The 23,461-nt window shown below is 35.7% G+C and overlaps 2 protein-coding genes and 1 pseudogene across 4 annotated transcripts; 1 reads left to right on the top strand and 2 right to left on the bottom strand.

Annotated features, from left to right (window-relative positions):
- Positions 1 to 305: 305 nt before the first annotated feature.
- On the top strand, positions 306 to 4,318 carry LOC307149881 (uncharacterized protein). Of its 2 annotated transcripts, XM_079856478.1 has the most exons (6): positions 306 to 395; positions 875 to 903; positions 1,404 to 1,548; positions 1,628 to 1,765; positions 1,841 to 2,062; positions 3,837 to 4,318. In XM_079856478.1, the coding sequence occupies exons 3-6, from the start codon at positions 1,431 to 1,433 to the stop codon at positions 4,148 to 4,150; spliced, it is 792 nt and encodes a 263-aa protein (XP_079712604.1). In that variant the 5' UTR covers positions 306 to 395; positions 875 to 903; positions 1,404 to 1,430; the 3' UTR covers positions 4,151 to 4,318. The 2 variants fall into 2 exon arrangements, with proteins under 2 accessions (XP_079712604.1, XP_079712603.1); XM_079856477.1 differs by lacking the exon at positions 875 to 903.
- Positions 4,319 to 6,746: 2,428 nt separating this feature from the next.
- Positions 6,747 to 19,871, bottom strand: gnl3l (G protein nucleolar 3 like). The gene is given in 23 exon segments (XM_079858211.1): positions 6,747 to 7,884; positions 8,020 to 8,167; positions 8,908 to 8,983; positions 9,076 to 9,132; positions 9,237 to 9,348; positions 10,349 to 10,444; positions 11,307 to 11,531; positions 12,071 to 12,298; positions 12,302 to 12,306; positions 14,463 to 14,637; positions 14,788 to 14,951; positions 15,072 to 15,208; positions 16,496 to 16,638; positions 16,640 to 16,916; positions 17,026 to 17,113; positions 17,195 to 17,339; positions 18,018 to 18,121; positions 18,214 to 18,349; positions 18,465 to 18,548; positions 18,842 to 18,958; positions 19,099 to 19,206; positions 19,630 to 19,670; positions 19,770 to 19,871. Coding segments are annotated over 23 exon segments (3,123 nt in total). The 5' UTR covers positions 19,783 to 19,871; the 3' UTR covers positions 6,747 to 7,440.
- A 392-nt stretch (positions 19,872 to 20,263) lies between these two features.
- LOC307150232 (red-sensitive opsin-2-like) lies at positions 20,264 to 23,436 on the bottom strand (annotated as a pseudogene). Its single transcript, XR_013824112.1, has 6 exons — positions 23,255 to 23,436; positions 22,741 to 23,013; positions 22,499 to 22,658; positions 22,252 to 22,417; positions 21,922 to 22,159; positions 20,264 to 21,812 (listed from the first exon to the last, which is right to left on the bottom strand). The product of XR_013824112.1 is annotated as a red-sensitive opsin-2-like (transcript).
- Between the last annotated feature and the right edge of the window lie 25 nt (positions 23,437 to 23,461).

Raw genomic sequence — 23,461 nt, 5'->3', positions numbered from 1 at the left:
GGAGGGAAAAGCTATGTTCATTTTCTAGGTCGTTTATAGACAAAGTACATTCTATCACATGACGATCATTGAAAGACTTAATAATCAACATGTTTTCTGTTTAAAAAAAAAAAAGTACTATTTTAAAACATCAACAATACTAACAATTATATACTAATACTACTATTAGTTATTTAATATAATTATTTAATATTATTATTATTATTATTATTTATAATAATTGTTGTTGTAATAAATGTTATTGCATTTTTTTTATTGGTTGGGGGTGTGGTCCTATCAACACTATAAGCATGCTAACGAATGGATAATGATTAGGCAACGGCCCCTGCAGAGCAAGTATCAATCTGGTCTGGTATCTGAGGGGCGATGAGAATGAGATGAATGTCGTGCTGAAGGTTAGTGAATTTTCATAAACTTGAATGATCATAGATAATAATACGTAAGATTGTATATATTTTTGGCAACGGCAATAGTAGAAAACAAGTTGAAAAAGACGGGAGGCAACATTATGTTGTTGTTGATTTACATTAATTGTTTTAGGTTTACAAAGTAACTATTATAAATTTTACATCACTGTTCGCCTGCTAATATCAGTATCTGGATAAATTTGGTGACAATGCCGCAAGTTGATATCCTACTGTTTACATGATGAAGAGGAGCAGTGTGTTTTTACGATAAATATTTGGTCCTACAATATCTTTGGTGAAATTTAGGTTGAATAATTTGTAATGTTGAATTCTTTTTAATAAGAATATTATATGTATAGACTATTTTTATGTTTTCATTTCTATTGTATTTTAATAATTTTAGGTAGGCTATCTGTTTATTAATATCCTGCAAACTTATTTTTTTGTTTTGAAATCTGCTTGGAAAGAAATTTTCCTGGCATCCCTTTGACTCAAGGTAAGCAAACATTGGACTAATAGGTTGCTGAAATTTATTGCCCTCTTTACATTTAGGATGCCTCTTATCCCTGTCACACAATATGTTTGCCAAATGGATTGAGATTAATAATAGATTAATGACTCTGGCACTTTCTGCTCCATCAGTACTTTTTTACGCTAAGCTTTGTATTTTTTTGCGCATATCAATATACTTTGCGCATATCAAATGTATAAATCAAAAATGATTACATCCATCAGTAAAAAGTAGTCATATTACTCACAAAACAAGAAAACTGAAATGGTGTTCACATTATTAACTGTTAGTTCCATAATATATCAATATGTCAAGTGATCAATTAGCTTCCTCCATAGTATTTTACCATTAGTATTTAATATATGCCACAGACTATCGCACATCTATTCTCTGTGCTTCCTGTGTTTGAATATTTTATGAAATAGTTAGGAGTTCAAATGCTCTGGCATTTTCACTCTACATCTTTACACTTATTTATGTGGTAGCGAATACTGTTAGAGGAGTTTGAAAAGATGAATTGTGACCATGACGAGGAACATGGCCGGTCACCAACTGGATCAAAATCCAGCTTTCGTGAAGATGACCCTCAAGTTCATTCAGTTCCAAGTGTATCAACTTTTCAAAACTCTGGTAAGACTTTCCCGTTCTCTTTTAATACATCAGTATAGAGGAAAAGAGCAACTAATAATGTGCTTTATTTATTTTGTAGAGTCATCTGACAAAAAAGACTTGGAATCTACCAGAACATGTCTAAAGGATAATGAACTCTCACCAACAGATGAACTCTCTGGGAAGGAAAACTCATGTCTTATTTCTCCTCTTAGTAAAACGAAACCACTAGCATTTGGTAAATATCCTTCACACTACCTATCATTCTTTAAGGCAACATCCAAATAACTTTAGAATTGTCTCCTCATCATAGACGTGCATATCAAAGAAGTCCCAGCAGATGCGAAAAAGCCACTTCAAGACGCACCTGGCAGAGACATCAGTGATGCTTTTCCTGTCTGCGTTCAGCTACCCGCAAACCAACTCAAAAACTCACATATCACCGCTTATAAAGCAACACACCGTCATCGCAAAATCAGCCACTCCTCCACCTCCACGTCGAAAAGTCGTCTGAACCTGAAAGCCCCTGCTGAAGGTAAGCAACACCTCAAATTACATTTGACTCAATGAAATGAGGGATTCAATTTTTATGACATCTAATGCATTATAGATGCAGTTGAAATCCTCGCTAGCAGGACTGATAACAGCTTTCCTTCTTCCTGTCCTCTTTTATCATAAGTATTTAGCTAAATTTATGAGGGAATGCATGCACAACCCAAACTTTCTTAGTGTGGTGCTTAAACTTATACAAACAGGATAGCAGTTTTATGATGGACCATAGTGTCAGCAAATCTGCTTTATTTGTGGTTACCACATCAATATTTTGTCTGTGTTACAGCCATTAAAGGAATATTCCGGGTTCAATACAAGTTAAGCTCAATCGACAGCACTCGTGGCGTAATGTTGTTGATTATTACAAAAATTAATTTAGACTCTTCCCTCCTTTTCTTAAAAAAAAAAAAAAGCAAAAATCTGGTTTACAGTGAGGCACTCAGGAAGTGAATGGGGCCATAAGACATAAACGATGTGTGTAAACATTAAAGGACTGTAAAAAAAATATGATTTAAAGTGGTGGTTGATTATGATTTGATTTTGCTAACTTTAGTTAGTGTGTAATGTTGCTGTTTGAGCATAAACAACATCTGCAAAGTTACAACGCTCAAAGTTCAAAGCAAAGGGAGATATTTTCTTTTAAAGAAATTGTTTTTTAAGGACTACAACAAACTTGTAGGGTTTACATAAATTTACATAAACCCCACCCCGGAACACGATTTATTATCATGACAGAATATGCTAATGACTAGAAGATAATGACACATAAGCTACATAAATTCATCAACTAACCATTCACAAATGTTGTCTACACGTTGTCACTTCTTCTTGAGTGGTTAAAGTTTTTGAAATTTTCAGTGCATGTCTCAGTCTGTGTGAGGTAAAAGGATGCAAGCTATTGAAGCTCCGCCCCCTGTGCTGGGAGCCACAGCTCATTTGCATTTAAAGGGACAGACACAAACGGTGCGTTTTTGCTCACCCTCAAAAAGTGTAAATTTTAAACATGCTATATAAAAATATCTGTGGGGTATTTTGAGCTAAAACTTCACATACACACTCTGAGGACATCAAAGACTTATTTTACATCTTATGAAAAGGGCAATATACCACTCCTTTAAACAACTTTACAGCTCAAATAATAGTTTTAAAGTCGTCATGAAACAGAAGTTTTGAAAGTCTTTTCTTCCCTGTTGTGACCTATATATGAGTGAAACGGCTTCTCGAACAAGGAAAAATGGACGGGACTTGATTTTGTCCATCGGGAATGGTTGTGGTTTGCTATTGTTGTGATCTCATGTGAGTGACAGGTTGTTCCGCCCTCACACCTGAAGAGAAGAGAAGAGAAGAGAAGAGAAGAGAAGAGAAGAGAAGAGAAGAGAAGAGAAGAGAAGAGAAGAGAAGAGAAGAGAAGTCAATGCAAGAGGGAGGGGAAGTTATTTTCATTGAAGATTACGATGGCACATGAATTTAAAAAAAAAAAAATGATGTGCATGGACAAATGAATTATAATGAATACTGCAATATTCCATAAAAAACAAGCAAAAATGTTCTATTTTGATTTCATAGTGACTTTATCAGACTAATGTAAGTGCTTTTATAAAATTATACGCTTATTCTCATAAGGCCTCATTCACTTCCATTGCAAATGGCTCACCGAAACCTCTTTTTAATAAAAAAAAAATGTTGTGTTGAATGCAGACCATGCATTTAATCTCACACGTAATGCATTTTCTTCTCTTCTTTTCTTGCACTTCTAGACCTGTGTGCATCCTTTCTGTTAGCGTGTTTGTTCTGCAAGTTTTGGGATTGCTTGCTGGCCGTTGGTGATGGTTGTCAATTCTGCGTGGCCTCAATCTGTACATCCTTCTGCTCTCAAGCATGTTGTTGCGACCCTTCCTCTCTGGAGGACTTCATAGATTTTTGCCAATGCTGCAGCTGTGCCGAGTTCGTGCAGGCGTGCGGCTGCAGTTGGGGAGAAAACGCCTTCGACTGCTCCACGTGCGACCTCTGTCTACAGACGGCTGAGTGTCTGGAGCTCGGCATGGAACTCTCTCAGCTTCTGTTTCACTAGCTGCACAGTCTCACTGTCATTTATATACTGGTCATGACTATCAGATCAGGCTGGAATGGAATGTAGCCAATGCTGATTTCACAAGCATGTAAATCTGCTGGTTGATTGTTGATGATACTGCACGGCTGCATTTGATACTGCATTTTCACACTGCATCAGAGGAAAAATGCATATACAATATATCAAAATATTAAAGTTTTTGTCCAGCTCATTGCAATTTGAGAGTAAACATAATTGGTCAAATAAATTGTCAAAGGTACACTGCAAATGATTTATATGTAGCCTATATATGGCAAGACAATGTTAGAATGCATTATACTAAATGTATCTTATATTATATATAAAAATAAAAACAGTTCTTCTCTCTTTTTTATGTTTTAAAGCTCTTTTGTGTGAAAAGAATGCAAGTTTGCCAATGTATGCAAAAGAGCTACTAGATTTGTTTACCTAAAACTGATAACTTGCACATCAAATCTGGCATATTAAATGGAGGTAAATGTGCAAATGATTAATGTGCAAATTTGATTGAATAAACAATGACAAATGAGTTATATTGTTGTATGGGAATCTTTTTTTTTAAATAATGAGAAACATTTGAAAAAAAGTCAAGCATAAGATTTTTTCATTAGATCAGTTTATTATTATCAGCCAATTAAATGCACCAACACATTCAAATTTAAATAAATGTTTTTTCTCAATTATAAATTATGCGCTTGAAAAAATCTGTTTATAATATAAAAAAAGAACAACACCTTCCTTTAATTGAGTACAGATGTAATGAAAGTAAAGACGGCAATAAACAGGGAAGCTGAAATATAACTGGCAATTCGGTTTTAATGAGTAGACATACGTCTTTAGACACACACCAATGCTTATTTCTAAGGACTGTACTGTCAGCACATGTGACAAACATTTTTATTGCTTTGTACTTCACATAAATCATTTCAAACATTCAAGTTTTGAAATATATTTTACAAGTCTATGCTTTTAGCTTTAAATCGTATAGTTTTATATATCACATTCATTTGAATTGCTGCAGAACTCACAGAGAACAACTTCTAAAAATGTAAAGACTCATTTGTATTCATTTCTCTATATTTACAAACCAAACAAATGACTTTTGTTCCTTGAAGCTAAAGGCACAGTCTGATCAGAGATGAAACTTAATTTGGCTTTGACCGGCAATACGCTCAATGTCATGTTTCTGAGCAGATCTACAGAACATTTACATTCGCAGGTAGGTGTATATTTAGCTGCATCTAACAAAATGCTGATTTAGATCTATTGCTTGAAAAAGCACTTTAGGCAGAGGTAGCTTGTGAAGTTTTACACCTGAAAAGCTATTTGTGCATGATGTTTATGTGGCTTGTTTCCTTATATACATTCCAAAAATCTGTAACACTTTGCGCATAATTCATTAACTTAAGTTAATGCATCAGGTATCAAGAAGTAACAATGAACAATTTTTACAACATCAATTAATTGAGGTTAAATGTTAATTTATAAATATACTACTGTACATTGAAAAATCAAGTTTGTTCATAATACATTAATATTAATTTATTCAGCATAAAATCTTTAAATATATTATTTTTAGAATTGGTAGAAATTAACTTCTAGTATAACTAGAATTTGTTTGATATTGTTTTTTATGATACCTGACGTATTAATGCCAAATAATTTTTTGAACATATATATATATATATAGGAAGTAACACTTTACAATAAGGTTCCATTAGTTATGCATTAACTACAATAAGCTATATATTTACTAATGCATTAACTACAATAAGCTATATATTTACTAATGCATTAACTACAATAAGCTATATATTTACTAATGCATTAACTACAATAAGCTATATATTTATTACAGCATTTATTCATCTTTGAATGTTAGTTAAAAAATATATAACTGGTCATTTTTAGTTTATGTCAGCTCAGATCCATCAAATAATATTAACAGATACCACTTTTGACTTTAATAACATATTGGTAAATGTTGAAATTAATATGAACTAAGATTAATAAATGCTTTATTAATTGCAAGTTCATGTTAACTAATGAACTAACTAATGTTAACAAATTGAACCTTATTGTAAAGTGTTACCGAATGAATTTTCCCAAAAAAAAAAAAAACATGTATGAACACCAGCACCGTCACAAATTTGTGTAGCAATGTAACATTGAAAAAGGTCAAATTAACTAAGCTTAAAAGGAAGTGTTGTAAACAAACAAATAAAAAGTAGAAATTTCAAACCAGTTAGTAGTAAATATGCAAGTACTAGGCTGAAAGTAAAGCCAGCAAAGTGTTAAAAATAGACTTTTCTGATATACGCAGTAAATATTGCTTGAACATTTTCATCAACAATATAAATAATGAGTTCTTGCAATTAAACACAACTCCGAAACATCCCTTTGGTATGGTAAGTGACTATAAAGTGACTACTACACTCCAAAAACATATATATGTGCATTTGCATGCTCTGAATGCAGAGTCTAATAACACATCTATCACATTAATAAATGTCACATGATTTACCCTTATGGCAGCTGAAGGCTAAAGGAAGGCTTAGAAAGGCTAAAACGTCCTACATTTTAGCTACAAAAAGGCTAAACGGTTTGGGTGCGTTTCAGACTTGGTATAAACATTTGGGAGTGTTGCAATCACTGACTGTCAATGAAACGCTGTAATACTACAGTTACATTTTTAAATGAACTGCCTTGAATCAAAGAGAACAACAACACGGAGTGTTCTTTAAAGGGATAGTCCACCAAACAATGAAAAATCCATCAAAATGTCTGCAGAACACAAAAGAAGATATTTTGAAGAAAGTTGGTAACCAAACTGCTTTGGTGACCATTGACTTCAACACAACAGACTAGAGCTGCATGATTCTGGATAAATTGAGAATCACAATTTTGTTTGTTTAAAATAAAGATCATGATTGCCCCACGATTCTAAACAGACAACTAAACAAAATAACTTGCATTTATTTCTAGAAGTTCTGATAAAATGTTAATTGCTTCGGTCTCTATAAAAATGTTTAATTAATTTGAATGAATGATTCAATGACTCACTCATAAAGACCACTTGATCCATTACTAATCGTGCAGCTCTAACTGAGACATTTAGCAAAATATCTTCTTTATGTTCTACAGAAGAAAGTAAGTCATACAGGCTTGGACTAAATGACAGAATTTTTTTAGAACTCACTGTCCCTTTAAAACATTCCACGTCATCCCACATGAGGAAAAGCACAGAAACATACATAGAGCGGTCCGTTCTGTCACAAGTCATCCTCCATGTTTACACTACTATCGTGGCTGCTGGTCTTGGATGCTCCAGGGGAAAAGAGCATATCTGAAGACCTGACAGTGGGCATCGTGCAGCTGTCATCCATCAGAATGTCACTGAGACCCACGTCAGAGTAAAGATCAGAGGCCGTAGGGTCGTCCAGATCTGCAAAGCTAAAGGTATCCAGATCGAGAGGGCCGCTTACTGCCGCAGCAGCCGGGGAGCCGGAGGGAGGCATAGTGAGGAAGGGAGAGGGGGAAGTCTGTGCCAATGCAGCATCCATGATGAGGTGGCTCTGAGGTTGGCCTTCCCCGACGCCAGGCTGCATGGACTGGTTTGCCTGTAGTAGCTGTTGCTGAAGGAAGGAAGCATCTGTGCTCAGGCCTTGTGACACAGCTGTGCTGAGGCCATGGCTACGAGCTTGCATCTCTAATTCCTGTGTGCAACAAACAGAAGTGGGTGTTAGAGTCTATCTTTTCACAGGTTTTAACATAATAAGGAAGTGGAACAAGTTAAGTGTTAAATGGGAATGTTTTTTTGGTACAGACAGGAAAGCTGACGTTTCACATACCTGTATGCGGAGCAGCAGGGCCTGGTTGGATTGTTCCATTTTCTTTTGCCTCATCTCAATCTCTTTGGCCCTCTGTTGCTCTTTCTGCAGTTTTCTTATATAATCAACAGAAGCCTTTAAAATGGTTCCCTTGTTCCAACGCATCTCCCTGCCATTTCAACCAGACAGGAGATAAACATTATGCATACACACACACACACACACGTTCCAAAGTTTTGGGTCAGTAAGATTGTTTCTTAGGAAATGTATTATGCTCACCAAGACTGCAATTATTCGATCAAGCATACAGTAAAAACAGTAATATCCTGAAATTACAATTACTGTTTTCTATTTGAATATATTATAAAATGTAACTTTTTTTCTGTGATGGCAAAGCTTAATCTTCAGCAGCCATTACTTTACTTTATATGCTGATTTGGTGCTCAAGAAACATTTCTTAATATTATTAATGTTGAAAAGCTATGCTGCTTATTATTTGTGGACAAATTCTTTGATGAATATAAAGTTCATATGAACAGCTTATATTTGAAATAGAAATACATTGTAACATTATGTATTTAATATAACATTATGTCTTTACTGTCACTTTGTTCAATAAAAGTATTCATTTCTTTCAGGAAAATAAAGACTGACCCAAACTTATACAATAGTTTATAACATCACTATGATGATGTGCCATATATACATTGCAGTGGCTCAACTAGTAACAATTTAAGAGAGAACTACATTTTCTTTTAGTTTTGGCATTTATAATTGTCATCAAAACTAATTTCAAGCATAAGCCTTTAGATCAAAAGTTTTTTAATATCATAAAAAAATGTAAAAAAAAAAAAAGTGTGTGTGCTTTCTTTAAAAAAAAAGCTTAAGGTTTCAAGGAAAGAAACTTACGGATCACTGGATTTGGGTATCATAGCTCCTAATTCCTTTATTCTGTCATTTATGTTGAATCTTCTCCGCCTTTCAACTACACAAGGCAAAACACAGATTTGTGCTGAGTCATGTAATGACACGGTAAACAAACAATACACAACTGGAGCATGTGTCTTTTGAACTCACTGAGATTGTGATTATCTTTCTTCTGCCTCTCCTTCATGAAAGCTCTGGCATCTGTGTCTGACAATAAACAGCTATTATGACTACTACACAATACTGTAGATTCATAACACAACAAACAGTTGAAACCAATGGAACACAGAGGCTGTTGAGTGAAACATTACCAGAAAATTCCCTTTTGATGTTGGGCAGATCTGCTGGACAGGAATTGCTGACGGTGATGTTGGGGGTTGCCATGCCAGGACTGCTGTAGACATCCAGAAGGTTACCTGGCAGCTAAGACAACAACGGAGAAGAGAAATCAAATCAAAACACTGAGCTGTACCAGGAAACATATTGTGGTAATATGGTGTTTACATCAGCCTAAAACACATTGATTAAAATCAAAATTTGCTTTCCCATCAAGTACACTATTGTTTAAGAACATGAATTTAAATAAACTTTGCAAGGAACATTGATGTGCTATAACTGAGGGAAAATCTTGCCATTTTATTATTCAAAGTAAATGTAGTGCTATTATTCTGGACGTGAATACATTATTACATCCAAATTTAATTACTGAACTATTCATATTATTCACACAATGAGGAAGAAAAAACAATTTGCAGACAAATTAATCATTATAATCAACATTAATTCAAATGATTTTATTTTATTATGCAATTTTCTTCTGATATTATAATGAAATATATATTGATAAATTATACTAAAATTATTTTCATTTTAAAACAGCAGATTCAAAACAGATTTAAGTCTTTAAGGATACAGACTAAGAAATGGCTAGTAATTCAAGAATAAGATTTTACCTTTCTTTTTCTTTCATGCTCCTGCAATAAAACTAAAATCCTCATTTTACGTCAACTCACTTTTTTCTCTTCCCTCCAGAAAATAAATAAAGGAAAATCCTTCTCCAGTCGTTTCTAGAGTTCTTTCTATTTGCCATGCTCTGTACAGTCCGTTCACAGTCCTTTTTGTGCCCTCCCTGTTAATTCCTGCCTGGCAGGTGTTAGTTAAGTGTCAGCACTGCAGTGAATGTTTATGTCGATTGCCGAGGTGCATCCCCATTTATCGCCTCCCTCATAAGTGCAGTGGTTAGCATTCACTCTTAAAAGGGGTGGCGACATTTGCGTTCAGGAAATGATCTCTCGGTAGCTTTCAGAATGGCTTGTGGCGGTTTACCACAAATATAGATGGGGTTCAAAGAGCCTTTTATTCAGAACATTGCCGTAATGTTATGGATGTGTTCATCAATAATGAAGATCATCGCTCAGCTTACCGTGTTCGGGAGTTGTAGGCCAGAATCTATCAGTGACATGATGTCATCATTGAAGCTGGACTCAAGGCTGATGATGTCGTCGATTACATCATCCATCTGAGGGGATGCAGTCAAGGTTTAGAATGAGTACTGTCTTATTGCATATCTAATCGCTTTAGAAAAAGTGAGTTATAAACAGGTATGTATTTAAGGAACCAATGAACTGTATTCTTAACAAGAGTGTGTTTTGTGGGCGATCTAAAACAGAAGTGCTGTATGGAGTGAAAGAGGGGTGCAGATATAATTAAGCTGCTGGTGTGGTATTTTGCAGTTAAATGCGACACAAAACTAGTGAGAGGGCAAGTTGAACAGAGAAAGGTAAACATGTGAACACGTGTCAAAAGAGTGGCACACAGTAAAAACATAATTGGGATACACTTTATTTGAAGGTGTCCTTGTTACAGTATAATTATATACACAAGTACTGAGTAATGTTAATAACAACATGTACTTACGATAGAATTAGGGCTAGTTGTAATTATGCATAATTTACGACAACTATTATTAATAGATTTAGTTTTAGTTAACAATTACAAACAATAAGATGGTTGAGTGTGATGGGGTTGAGTACTCAACTAACTTTATTTCCACCCCTTGAAGATCTGACACGTATGTATAAGCCTTTTTAATCTCACAGTAATTATGAGTGAATGGAAATTGAAGAAATTAAATCCAGGCAACGTGCCAATTTGACGTTGGATGACATGTCAACTAGCTAGCTAGTTAGCCTAGCGCTAACAGCTGGATGGTGCCAAAAACAACCACTGAATATGTTCAGCGATTACAATATAAAGCTTACAAAATGTTCATAATAAATTGGCGTTAAGACCCAGAATCTGTCCTACCTAAATTTACAGTCAGGAGCTGCTACTGTTTAGATATAAATAAATATATCAGTGTATATTTAGATGTGCTTTACCTCTTCTTTGTTGGAGCCCAGGTTAAGATGTGCCATAGGGCTATTGGGAGCACTGCTTGCAGAAGGGCCCATCTCCGGAGCAGAGCTTGACTGCGGGACGGGGGATACACCAAGAGTTTGTGTGGCAACTTTATTGCCTAGCGTGGTGGACAAGTACTGCTTCACTTGCTGCCTCTGAGCCTGCTGGATGTGGTATTTAGTTGGGTTCTCAAGATGAGTTTGCACCTACAGCAAAGTCAAAACACTGGGTCAATGGTCATGTAAAGATATCAGTGACATTTCATTCCCTACAATACGTTCCACTCCGTGTATTAGTCATGAGGAGCGAAATTTCGCCACTTTATATAAAAAAGGGAACTCACACTAATGTTGACTACATTTTATGCATGTGACATGAAAACTAAATTTTAGTGGACTGCAGAATGTCTTATTTTTGAAAATGTCTGTAATATTTAAAAATGATCATGTAGTAATTTAAATAAATTAAAAATAATTAAATTTAGGTTGAGTATTTAAGTAACTTTTACATTTTAAATTGAAGCATTTATTCCACATTTTTTATACATAAGAGTTTCTTTTGCAATGTTTATTTTCATTTTCTAACAAATTTTTTTTTTTTTGGTCAAGCTTCAAACTTTCAGCTAATTGTGTCACGGTTACTAGACATGTAGACAGCAGTTAGGATGCTACTCGAGTGCACAGTAGTAGAACGTTTTTTCGACCGAGAGAGACTTCTTTAAGGCTCATAAGAAGGTCCGACCCACCTTCAGAATCTCCACAGGTACTTGAGCTGGAGGAGGACGGGCACCCATGTGTGGCACCGTGACGGAGATGGCGGGAGTGGAATCTGTAGGGCGGAGCTGAGCGACAGACGCCTGCTGCTGCGCCTCCCTCCTTTCCTGCTCCTGCGCCTGCTCCCGCATCAGCTGTTGCCGTAGCAACACTCGGGATGACATGGCTACGCTGGTTCCACGGGTCAAGTATGAGAAGAATTAACAAGCTGCAATGGTGAAAGCATCAAGATAAAGTTGGTAATAATGCTACAGGATCAGCAGTATGAAAGGAAATAACAGGGATGATCACTTCTCTTTTTGGACAATGAAGACTTGAGGAACAGGGAAATTATACTTATCGGAGTCATCACTCACATAGTTGCATTCAAAGAGAAATATAATACTCTACCAAAGCACAATCAGCAAATACTTTAAACTCTCAGACTTTTTAAGCAGGAAGCATATTATAGTTCATTTATATCATAAATATTCATAATATTATAAATACAGTATTGTTAAAGGCTATAACACTAACCATTTAACTCATATAAAACATACGCAACAATATGAAATGACAGACAAGTGAAATATTTTTTTAACTTACAAGAAAACATGTCTGACCAAAAACTACTGCTTAACATTTAAGATAAATCCGTAATATCTCATAGGATTTAAATCTGCAGCTCTATCATGGGGAAGTACAGAATTTACCAGATGACAGCTAACCAAAATACAATTTTTGGGGGGGATTTGCCTTTAAGACTGTCCCTCTAAATATTAACAAAATATCAGGCACAAACACTAATCTGAACGTATTGCTTTAGCTATAAATGGACAAAAACACTTTTTAAATTATGATAGTGCAGTTAGCTCTGCTGTGAGTTATGTAATAGTTTGCTATAGGTCGGGATTAGCCGAAGTTGAGCAAGTTCGTTAACATTAAGCAAATTAACTTGTGTATTAGTTATTTACAACAGTAAGCAACTGTAACTGCATATGTCAATTCCTAAAGCGCAATTAACAAACCCGGAACGGTTGTTTTTAGCACCATCCAGCTGTTAGCGCTAGGCTAACTAGCTAGCTAGTTGACATGTCATCCAACGTCAAATTGGCACGTTGCCTGGATTTAATTTCTTCAATTTCCATTCACTCATAATTACTGTGAGATTAACAAGTCTTATACATACGTGTCAGATCTTCAAGGGGTGGAAATAAAGTTAGTTGAGTTACCAGGTTGGTGTTAGCAGAAGTACAGCGAGTTTGCTGGAAGTATCGCCATTACTCGCATGAGGATTTCCTTGTTTTGGACAGACTGAGCCTCATCTCTCCCCATCCATCACACTCAACCATCTTATTGTTTACTAAAACCTAAATCTATTAATAATAGTTTACGTTAATTAAAATAAAGATGAAATAAAATACAATTAAAATATGTCATGTAAAACTTAATTTAATAGTTTAGAAAATTTGAAAAAAATTAAAAGTATTTTAAGATGCACTACTAAAATTACTAAAACTAAAATTTAAATAAATTAACAATAAATAGACAAAACAAAACTAATAAAAATGACTTTAAAAAAAAAGATCACTCAACATATTAATAAAAACTATTATAATATTATATAATTAATAAATAAATAATTTCCCTCCACAAGAACACGGCCATGTACACGTGTACATCTAAGTTTTAAAAGCTTAAATAATTTTTATACATTTTTTTACAGCACCAGACAAAAGTTGAAACACCTATTCACTTTTACAATATTATTCTAAAATGTGGAAAATAGTAATAAAGTTATGTATGCAAAATATTTATGCGTGTATGCGTGTTTTTATTTTATGCATTTATGTATAATTTAGTTAAAGCAAGTAGCCATGCTTTAAAGTATAGGCTGCTCTTCCTTCACAATCTGGTTTTACTATTACTTATAAAAGTGAATAAACTGGTACCAGGACTTTGAGAAAGTTGTCACAGTAACTTAAATTTTTTGATTTTCTGATTTATGGGTAGAAAGGAGGTCAATAATAGTCATAGAGGTCTAGTAGAGTCATTCTTCTCAGTCAGAGAAAAGATGATTTATTTGCATATTTTAAATTGTAGATCATTTAAATATACAAGTATGTTAGTATTTCTAAGGAGAAAGTAGAATGAACTCCCAGAGCATCTTGGTGTAATGCTCATCGCATCAGCTGTCAGAGAAGGAGAAATTTAAAGCTGAGGTAAGAGAATCTGAAAGTTTGGTGCCGAGTTTATCTATGAAAGAAGAAAAAAAGAGAAGTGATGTTATAATACATAGTTTTAAAGCAGTGTGCTCAGCTTGTAATACATGTATGCACGGGGATCACTCGTGGATGAATTTATTCCAAACAAAGAGGGTCTTACCAGCTCTCTTTTGCTGCTTCTTTCTTTTTTTGTTGGCAGCCAAGAGGGCCTGACCTTGCAGGAGTGGGTGCACATCCAGAATGTCTTTTAGGTCCACTGGCTTTGGGCCTACAGCTTCAATTGCACCACTGCTTTTTGTCTTGGGAACCTTGAGCTCAACGGTCATCGGTCCAAACTTAATAGAAGAATTATAATTTAAAGTCAAAAATGAGATCCGAGTCTTAAAACACACCATAACAAATCGCCACCAAACCAACCTGAATGATGAATATATGTGTATGTAAAATTATCTTGAATTAGGAACTGAACCATGTAATGGATGTACCTCTGGGTCCTCATCTGCATCCATTGATTCAACTGTGTCTTGAAGTTCAGGGTCCTCTGATGGTCTGTCCATTTGCAGTTCTGTTAGATCTTCTCCTTGACCGCCTTCTGTCAATCCAGATGTAGCCATACAGAACCCCATCTGTGCATCTGATGTGCCACACTCTAAATTGTAAAAAAATAAAATAAAATAATAATGGCAAATGTGTGTATGTGTAATGTGTGGTTATAAAACTTATATAAAATATGTTATGTCTATTTCATTAATAGTATAGCCAGAGTTACCAGCCATTGCCTCTAGATTTCCCTTCTCCAGTTCATCCCAGTCAAATGCTTTGCCCATCTCAGCTACAATCTCAGCACTGACATGCGTGGGCAGCGTGTGAGTCTCAGGAGGATGTGTGAAGTAGCTGATACGACCCCTGTACAAGACAGAGAAAGACTTCTAAATGTACTTTACACTACAGACGACTGTTTTTGACCAACAAGTAACAGCTGTGCTAGTAAAAGATTTGAGGCAAATTTAGGGTGTTAACACGACAATGATGTACTTAAAATGGAAAAGTTTATGCTTTGCTTTGTTTTGATGTTATCAAAACTATCCCAGTTCACAAGGATCAGCGAAAACGACTAAAAACGCTGTGTTATGCATCCGAGGCCAGTAGTTGGCAATGTCACTTGTAAATAAACATTACACGCCTATACGCTGATTTCACGCAGCCGCCATTTTCAAATCGAAAGCGAGGCTCCGGTGGGAAGAAAACCGGAAGTGTCGCCTTTAATCACAGGAGAGTCGTGAATGCGATGGCGTATTGTTGTGTTTAATGATGTTATGTCAATTCTAAAACTGTACATACATTTCTTTCATACTTTAGACTATATACAGTGAAATTCATTTATAAATATATATTTTTTTAATATAATTCAGAAAGTAAAAAAAGAAGCAGGAATTAACTATATACATATCCTATATTGGATATTAACATCCAAAAGTGTAAATCGCGGTAGCAGCTTCAGGTTGGTAGTCCAAAGGCATTGTTGTTTATCTTTACTTCCGGGGTTTTTCCCACCGGAGCCTCGCTTTCGATTTCAAAATGGCGGCTGCGTGAAATCAGCGTATAGACTAAACACGTAATACACATGTGCATGATGTCACCGTTTTCACAAATTCACGTTTCTGTTGCTTACTTGGAGACGATAGTAACATCGTTTTCAAAAACGTGGACTTTGAAACCCTATTTTAAAAAGCTTGCGTTTTCAGTCCGCAAAAACGCAAAAAAATTGATGAGAGAATATTAAAAACATCTTTATTTGTGTTTCAAATGTGGACAAAGTACTTTGGGTTTGAAACGACATGAGGGTGAGTAAATGATGAAAGTTTTCAAAATTATGTTCACTTGATATCACATTTTCTTATTTACATTAAGTTGAACCTTAAAGGGACTTTCTTCTGTGAAACACAAAAGAAGATATTTTGAAAAATGTCTGTGGGGTTTTTTTTACCATAAAATGAAAGCCAATTTTGGACCCCATTCACTTTCATTGTATGTGCAAACAATTTAAACATTCTTCAAAATATAATTTATTTTTTCTACCACAGAAGACAGGTGAACAAGGTGAGTAAATGACAGAATTTTTATTTTTGGGTAAACAATTTTTAAAAGGTCAACACGAAACTGACGTTAAATTCACCGGGACTATAACCTCACCCTGTCCAATCCATAAGAACACTCTTGGCAGCTTTGTCGGAGTCAGGAAGCCCTCCTTTCCTCAGCTTGCCTTGACGACGGGCAAGTAAGGCCAGGAACTCATGCACTGTCTGGAAGTCTGGAATTCCATAATGATCCATAATCTACACAAGAAAGATTAAAAACCAACTGGCTCTCAATCATATGTAACACTGTGATTCCACATTCAATTAAACTGAAGTTCTTGAAATATAAGTTGCAAACCTGTATTTTATTGCAGCGCCTCAATATGGCTTCAACGGGTGGAATTGGGTCCACCAGCTGCTCAATCTTCACACAGTTACGAAGGATCATGGCAGCATCACTGGTTGAGGTTGCCATTACAATACCAGGGCAATCTAAAAGTTTGATATGTTTGTCTAGATGGACCTCCTGTAAACACCTGAAAAACACATTGATTCGAGGGAAAGGCAGCTTAGAATGATAGAAAAATTGTCTTTATATTTACAACAAAAAAAAATACTGACAAAAAACAAAACTTATTAGCATACTTGGTAACTCCAGGTGTAGCTCCAACATTACATGCACGAGCACGCTTCAAGCTGTTAATTAAACTGCTTTTCCCCACATTCGGAAAACCTGAAACATTTCGGTAACTTTTATAGACATTTACGGCAGAATTTATTTTTTGTACATATCATATTGCCAAAAACAACTTACCAACCACTCCTACAGTTATGGCCGTTTTTATATCTTGGTTCCGGCAGTAGTTTCCTAATAGTTTCATTAAACAATCCGCCCCGACACACGCACTGCTTTCGAGCAGCTCTTGAGTAGCCTGGGTCACAGGCACACGACTGCGTTTCTGTGAAAGTCAGACAACAGAAAAAAAGTTACTATAACACTACAGTATATAATAAATAGGTCACAGTAAATAAAACACCTTTACAGGACCGCCCACCTGGAGAGCAAAACAAGACTTTCCTCCATGCTTGCCAGTCATTTTTACCAGGGTTGTACTAAGTACAGTGATATTAAAATACCAAATTCAATATACACCTTAATTATCATGCATACTATGCACAGGCAAGCAGATGAACAAAGACCTTAAACACAGCATGCAGTTACTTGTTAAGCATTTTTCCATAGAAAAACATTATTTAAAAACACAATAAATAAAAAAAAAACACTTAACCATTTAGCACATTGTGTTCATATTCCACGCTCATCTGCTCAGCTGTATATAGAATGCATCACCAATAAAGTGTGAACTGAATTTGATCATTTAATAACACTGATTTTTTTTCTTTTCACATTAAGCGTTTTAGAATGTCTCAGCGGGTGTTGTTTATGGATCACAAGAGGCCAAAACTTGCATTTTGTTCACACATTTTTGTTTCTTTCTTTTGAGAGGTGATCTAAATATTCGTGGCTTGAAACAGATGGAAATTTTGACAGGCCTGTGCTTCAGTTCTATGGATGTTTTGCCCTCCTGGTTTCTGCGCCGGTCATGTGATTGAAAACTATGAATTGTAGCGCTCACCAAATTTTTGTTCTGCTGCTGAGTGGAGGATTTGAAAGCCACAGTAGGAAACTCATTGCGAAGATACTTGATCCATTTTTCCACAATATCCTTGGACACCAAATCTTTAGGTGGACAAAGTCGAGAAAAAAAACAACAGTTTTTTGTCTGTTGCAGAATGAAGTTTTCAATTGGACATGCAAAAATTCTCCCTTACCAATTTTATTTAGAACGAGTACAATTTTTTTGTTGGTTCCACTTTGGACAACAGCCTGTTCAACCTGTGGACAGCGGCAGCCTAAGGGATCTCTGGCATCCATAACCTCTAAAATAACATCTGCTGCCTCTATTACCTAATATAAAAAGAGACAAAAGAAGTAAATTGTCATTAAGAAATGGCCAATAGAGGTTCATCTTTAAGGGGAAGTATAATGGGTTATCAAAACATGCCAGTACAGGAAACAGTACCTTTTTAAATTCTCTGCAGTATGCCTTTCTTGAGTTCTCAGTTTCAAAGTTTACATGCTTCTCCAGGTTTTGCATTTGATTTTCCTGCATTCATTGCATTAACAATAAAGAGTTATTAAGACAAAGGTGCAGATCTACAATGATTTGCAAATGCAAAAAAGATAAGCCACAATAAGCCAAATCGTATTAAGCACGATTTCATGTTAATTGTGATTAATCGTGCAGCCCTAGGTCAAATTATATAATGCAATTTGCAAACATAAAAAAAAAAAAAAAAATTGTATGGTAGTATATTTTAAATCAATGAATTTATTAAATTCTATTCAAGTGAAAGGCTAAAACTTTGTCTTCAATAGTAAAATGTCATAGACACCAACCCTCTGTTCAAACTCTCTTTGTCGTAACTGGATGTCTTTCTGGAAACTGTCCAGACTTCTCCTTTTCATCATCTCTTTATCTCTTGACAACCTCTGTCTCTCCTGTTGCTCCTCCAACTAGAAAACAGTTGACACAAACTGCACATTAACATTTGTTGTGATATACATCAATATATAAATAAAGGTGAACTTATATGTTACTCAGATCTGGAAACGTGCAACATATTTAGAAAAGGTAGTACAGATCCCTTCCTCACCCTCTGTTTTCGGAGTTCAGCTTGTCTCTGACTGTGTTCTTTGAAGCTGCGCATATTGGGTACGCCAGGATCTTTCTTCCCTCCTTGAGACTGCTGTCCATCCTTGGACTTTAGAGAAGACAGTCAACATACACTGCCAGTCAAAAGCTGGGACACTGAAATTATGTTTCTCATTATCTTAAATTCCTCATAAAGTTGGTCCAAAATGTGCAGAGCTGTAATCTAGGCAAAAAGTGTCACGTTGAAACTCAAATATAGGATAGTTTTGATTTGTTTATCTTTCTGATAACCATGCATGCCACTCTTTCTGATAAACAACATATTTCCCACAATTCCATTATAGTAATGTTTCATAGTGTTTATTATTTAAAATGTGTAAATAATAACAGTGAATGAGTAGGAGTGTCCAAACATTTGACTGGTAGTTCTGGTACACGTCGACACAGTAAGCATGTCATCTTAACTTCAACAGAACTAAAGGGAACATTGATTTGACAGTAACTTAGTTAGCATGTAGGCTAGATTACGCACCTTTTTGCCGCTAAACCCCAGCCGTTTCGCTCGTTTTTGCTCTGTAACATGGTTAAAGTAATTAATTAAAATGGCCATTATGTCAGCACTTTTTTAAATGCTCTATAAGTGAAAAAATACTCAAAAGTACATATACTCACTTGCTTTGGACATTACTCCACGTGTGAATGGTTTAAAGCGCAAGTGAAGACAGCGACAAACTCTCGTCTTTCAAAATAAAAGTCTAAGTGAGAACCCGCAGCGTCCTGTACTGTGTGGTATGGTGGCACACAATGCTGCCGCAAACTTAGTAGTAAAACATGACTTTAGAAATTACGTCGTTAAAGCGAGACGTTTAACTTTTAATAAAGACTTTTAACTGTAATTTACTGAAATGTGCAATAAAGCCTTGAATTCCATTCATAGTCAATGAGAATGTTGAGAAAGCATTGAACAATTGTATTGTCCTGGTATGGACCTATATAATTCGATGTCCAAAATGAAGTCCTGAAGTCTAGTCAGGTAGATTTGTAATATAATAGAATAGACATCAGTATTTTTTTATGATTCACACTTTTTATTGGTTTTCCTTCAAACTGACAAAACAGTACATTCCATTTTTACAAATATAGGTGTTTTATCAGCCCCTCCCCCATTACAGACTCATCAAACACGTGTAGCCTAAGACATAATTAGCCTAGCCTATATGTAGATTGCTAGAGTAAATCCACAAAAACAAACACTTGAGTAAAATAAACTTGCAAAAAACAATAAAATTATACTATGGAAAAAGTTATTCAACAAATATGCTAAGAATACACATCAGTAATATACACACTGAATAAAATGTCATATATCTAGATGCTATAGAAGAGAGGTGGTAATTTAATAATAATACAAAGTTTTACAAAAGGGTTTCAGGTGTACCTTAGGGCCAATCAATAAAAACAAAGAATCTAAATTGTTTGTTTGATTGATTTTTTTATTTGTTTTATTCTTTAAAATGAGCATAAGCTTTTCTATAAAAAAGGTGCATTATTTTTCATTTGTTTAGAAATTTTTCTCACCATAACCAGTTACTGACTGAAATGATTGTGCACGTAAATATAACAGCATGTCCTCACAATTATCTAACCCTGAACAACAGTCAAGTAAGATAATTACCACAGTCACGTAACCCCTCTACACTCACACGAATGCCCTCATATACGCACTTACCAGTGTTTTAACCTAATGAGTTCCGTCATATAAGCTTCCTAGCAAAAGTCTTGACTTTACTGGCCAGGCTAGGTGAAATCCTCTATCCGCTTGATGTGGAATTGAGCTTATATGAGATTACAAGATTTTACGATGGTTTCATGTGCTCTATCCTTTATAAAACCCTTGCAAGACACATTTTTGGAAATTCTATTCTATTTCCAATTCTATGAATTTTCTGGAAACATATACGTGCAGTTATGTTTTTTGGGGGATTTTTTATTTTTAGAAAGTGATCTATCCTTGTCTTGTTCTTCTCATCTGCCCATCAACTTTACATTGGTTTTCAGTGGTGCATTTTAACAGTGGGCTGAAATAATAAAGATTCTAAAATGGGGAAATAAACAATGCCTCTATTTGACCTCTATTATAAATGACCTCTATTTACAATTTGTGAGCAGTGTCGACAATTGAAAGCAAATACTTCAGTGTTTCATTTTCCAGCATGAATTATGTTCTTCAGAAAACAATGAAACAATATAACATAAAAATGTATTTTTTCTTCTTTTTTTAAATTTGCAAATCCATCTACAAAAACAACAACTTTTTGTTAACTAATTGTTTTTACATTATTCATTGGACCTGTTTTTGAATATATATTACATCTTTCAGCATATTTGCATATGAGAAATTGAAAGATTATGAAAGATTTGAGTGACATTCAAACATCATCATTACATTGCAAATAAATCTTTTTAGGTCTTGCTAAATGATGTTCAATTTGAGTTCAACATTTCCAAGGACAGTAAAAGTTTCTTTCAGAAGACTTTTAGCAACATTTGTTGTCAAGACTATTTCAATTATGAGTCCAGTTCTCAGAAACCCGTTTTCTCTTGTTCGGTAGGAGCTATAAATGACATGAGGTTTAAGCTGGAGCCACAGAAGACCCTTCTGTTTTGGATGTGGACAACTTTCTTTCCAAAGAGCTGCATAATGCATACGCATAACTGCAAAAGCAAAGACAGTTTCTGATTGTTGACCTACCAAAAGCGATTTAAAGTAACTAAAGAATAAGCCACCTACACATTTGAGTATGCCCATTCAATGCAATATTACCTGTCGGTTCATGAAGACATAAATTATGGGGTTGTAGATGGTGGCGCTCTTGGCAAATTAGGCAGGCAAGGCTGCTGCCAGTGGATGGAAGGAATAGCCTGGGTTTGCGGCTGCAAAGCAGGCGAAGGAAGCAAGGACCCCAGCAAAGGCAGAAAGCAATGATCATGACAACCACCATTCTGGACACTTCCTTCTCAGCTTTCTGTGTGGACTCAGAATCCTTCTGTTGCTGGGCGACCTGCCAGAGACGATCAAAAACAAGCTCAGTTCTCCATAGCAAACAAAGTGAAAAATTTCCCTGTAAAGATTTCATAAAAGATTAGCTTACACAGCATGAATGGCCAAGTATACGGCAATGTAGCAGAGAATGAGGATGGAAAAAGGGAAGATACAACAGGTGACCACTAGGACAATCATGTAGGACTGGACACCGGGGTCCTCGCTTCCTCCAAATACATCAGGACCGCAGGAGGTCTTCAGACCATGAGGCCAGTATCTTCAGAGCAGGGAAGATTTTCTTTATATATGACGGAATCAAATCATTTACAATGGAAAACTATGACATTTCAGTCCTCACCTGCTCCAGCCAAATATGGGAGGTGCACACCAGACAGCAATCCAAACCCAGCAGAAGATGATACCACCAGATGCCCATCAAACTTGACATTTCCAAATGGTTTGCAGACGACCACCCATCTCTCCCAAGAGATGAGTCAAAGACCACAGAGCAGAGATACCTGTTGATTGTAAGATATCATTGAAAAAGTTTTGGACCAAATAATTTGCATATTTATTTGCTTCCTATGGGCAGTAACTTACCACATACAGACACAGTGTAGCCCTCAAAGACACACATGGGATGTCCGAGAATAAAGTAGCCAAAAACCTGGTTGATCAACAGAGTCTCTACTAGATCATCTATAGCGAGGTTGACCAAAATCCAGTTGAGAGGGTGACTGAGCTTCTTGAATTTGGCCGCGGCCACCAGCACATTGGTGAAGGTCGAGGTGACCACCAAGAAAAACATCCAGACTGTTGGGAGGTTGCACACCCATCGAGGGGCAATATGGTAGTTGGGTCCCTCAAAGGGATCTGAGAACAGATGAGATATTATTATACAATTTTCCTCTTCTACAGTTGTGTTCCTGAAGATAAAATACCCCTTGTGTTATTGCTGTTGGTATAAACAAAAACAGACTCCCTTGTTGTCCCAGCATACACCACATTGCCCCACTCTGACATTTTGTAAACCCTGGATGTCAAAATATTGAGATTTATTCACAATTACCTATTTTTATGTGACCAAAAATAGTAAATGTTGCAGTGGTTGTACCTGTCACAGGATTCTTCTCTCCCTGAGTTGGTGGTTGGTTCCTCCTTTGCCTCTTATTTCTCCGTTTGTGGTAGAAATTGGAACTAATAAACTGGCAGATGGTGTCAGAGGCATTGCAGCTCATCGCCATAAAGTCTTTCTGACTTGAAGAGAATCAAGGCTGGGAGGTACAGCTGTCTCGCATAACACAGGAAGTGCCCCCAAATC

Source organism: Squalius cephalus (assembly GCF_949319135.1).
Source record: "Squalius cephalus genome assembly, chromosome: 22".
Taxonomy (NCBI): domain Eukaryota; kingdom Metazoa; phylum Chordata; class Actinopteri; order Cypriniformes; family Leuciscidae; genus Squalius; species Squalius cephalus.
The sequence above is the reverse complement of the archived record's forward strand: the minus strand, read 5'-3'. Positions and strand labels throughout refer to the sequence as shown.

What these genes read in the sequence shown, in the direction of transcription:
- LOC307149881 (XM_079856477.1), top strand. An exon ending in ATCAACTTTTCAAAACTCTG is followed by an intron (nt 1,549 to 1,627) that starts GTAAGACTTTCC and finishes TTTATTTTGTAG; the next exon opens with AGTCATCTGACAAAAAAGAC. An exon ending in AACGAAACCACTAGCATTTG is followed by an intron (nt 1,766 to 1,840) that starts GTAAATATCCTT and finishes TCCTCATCATAG; the next exon opens with ACGTGCATATCAAAGAAGTC.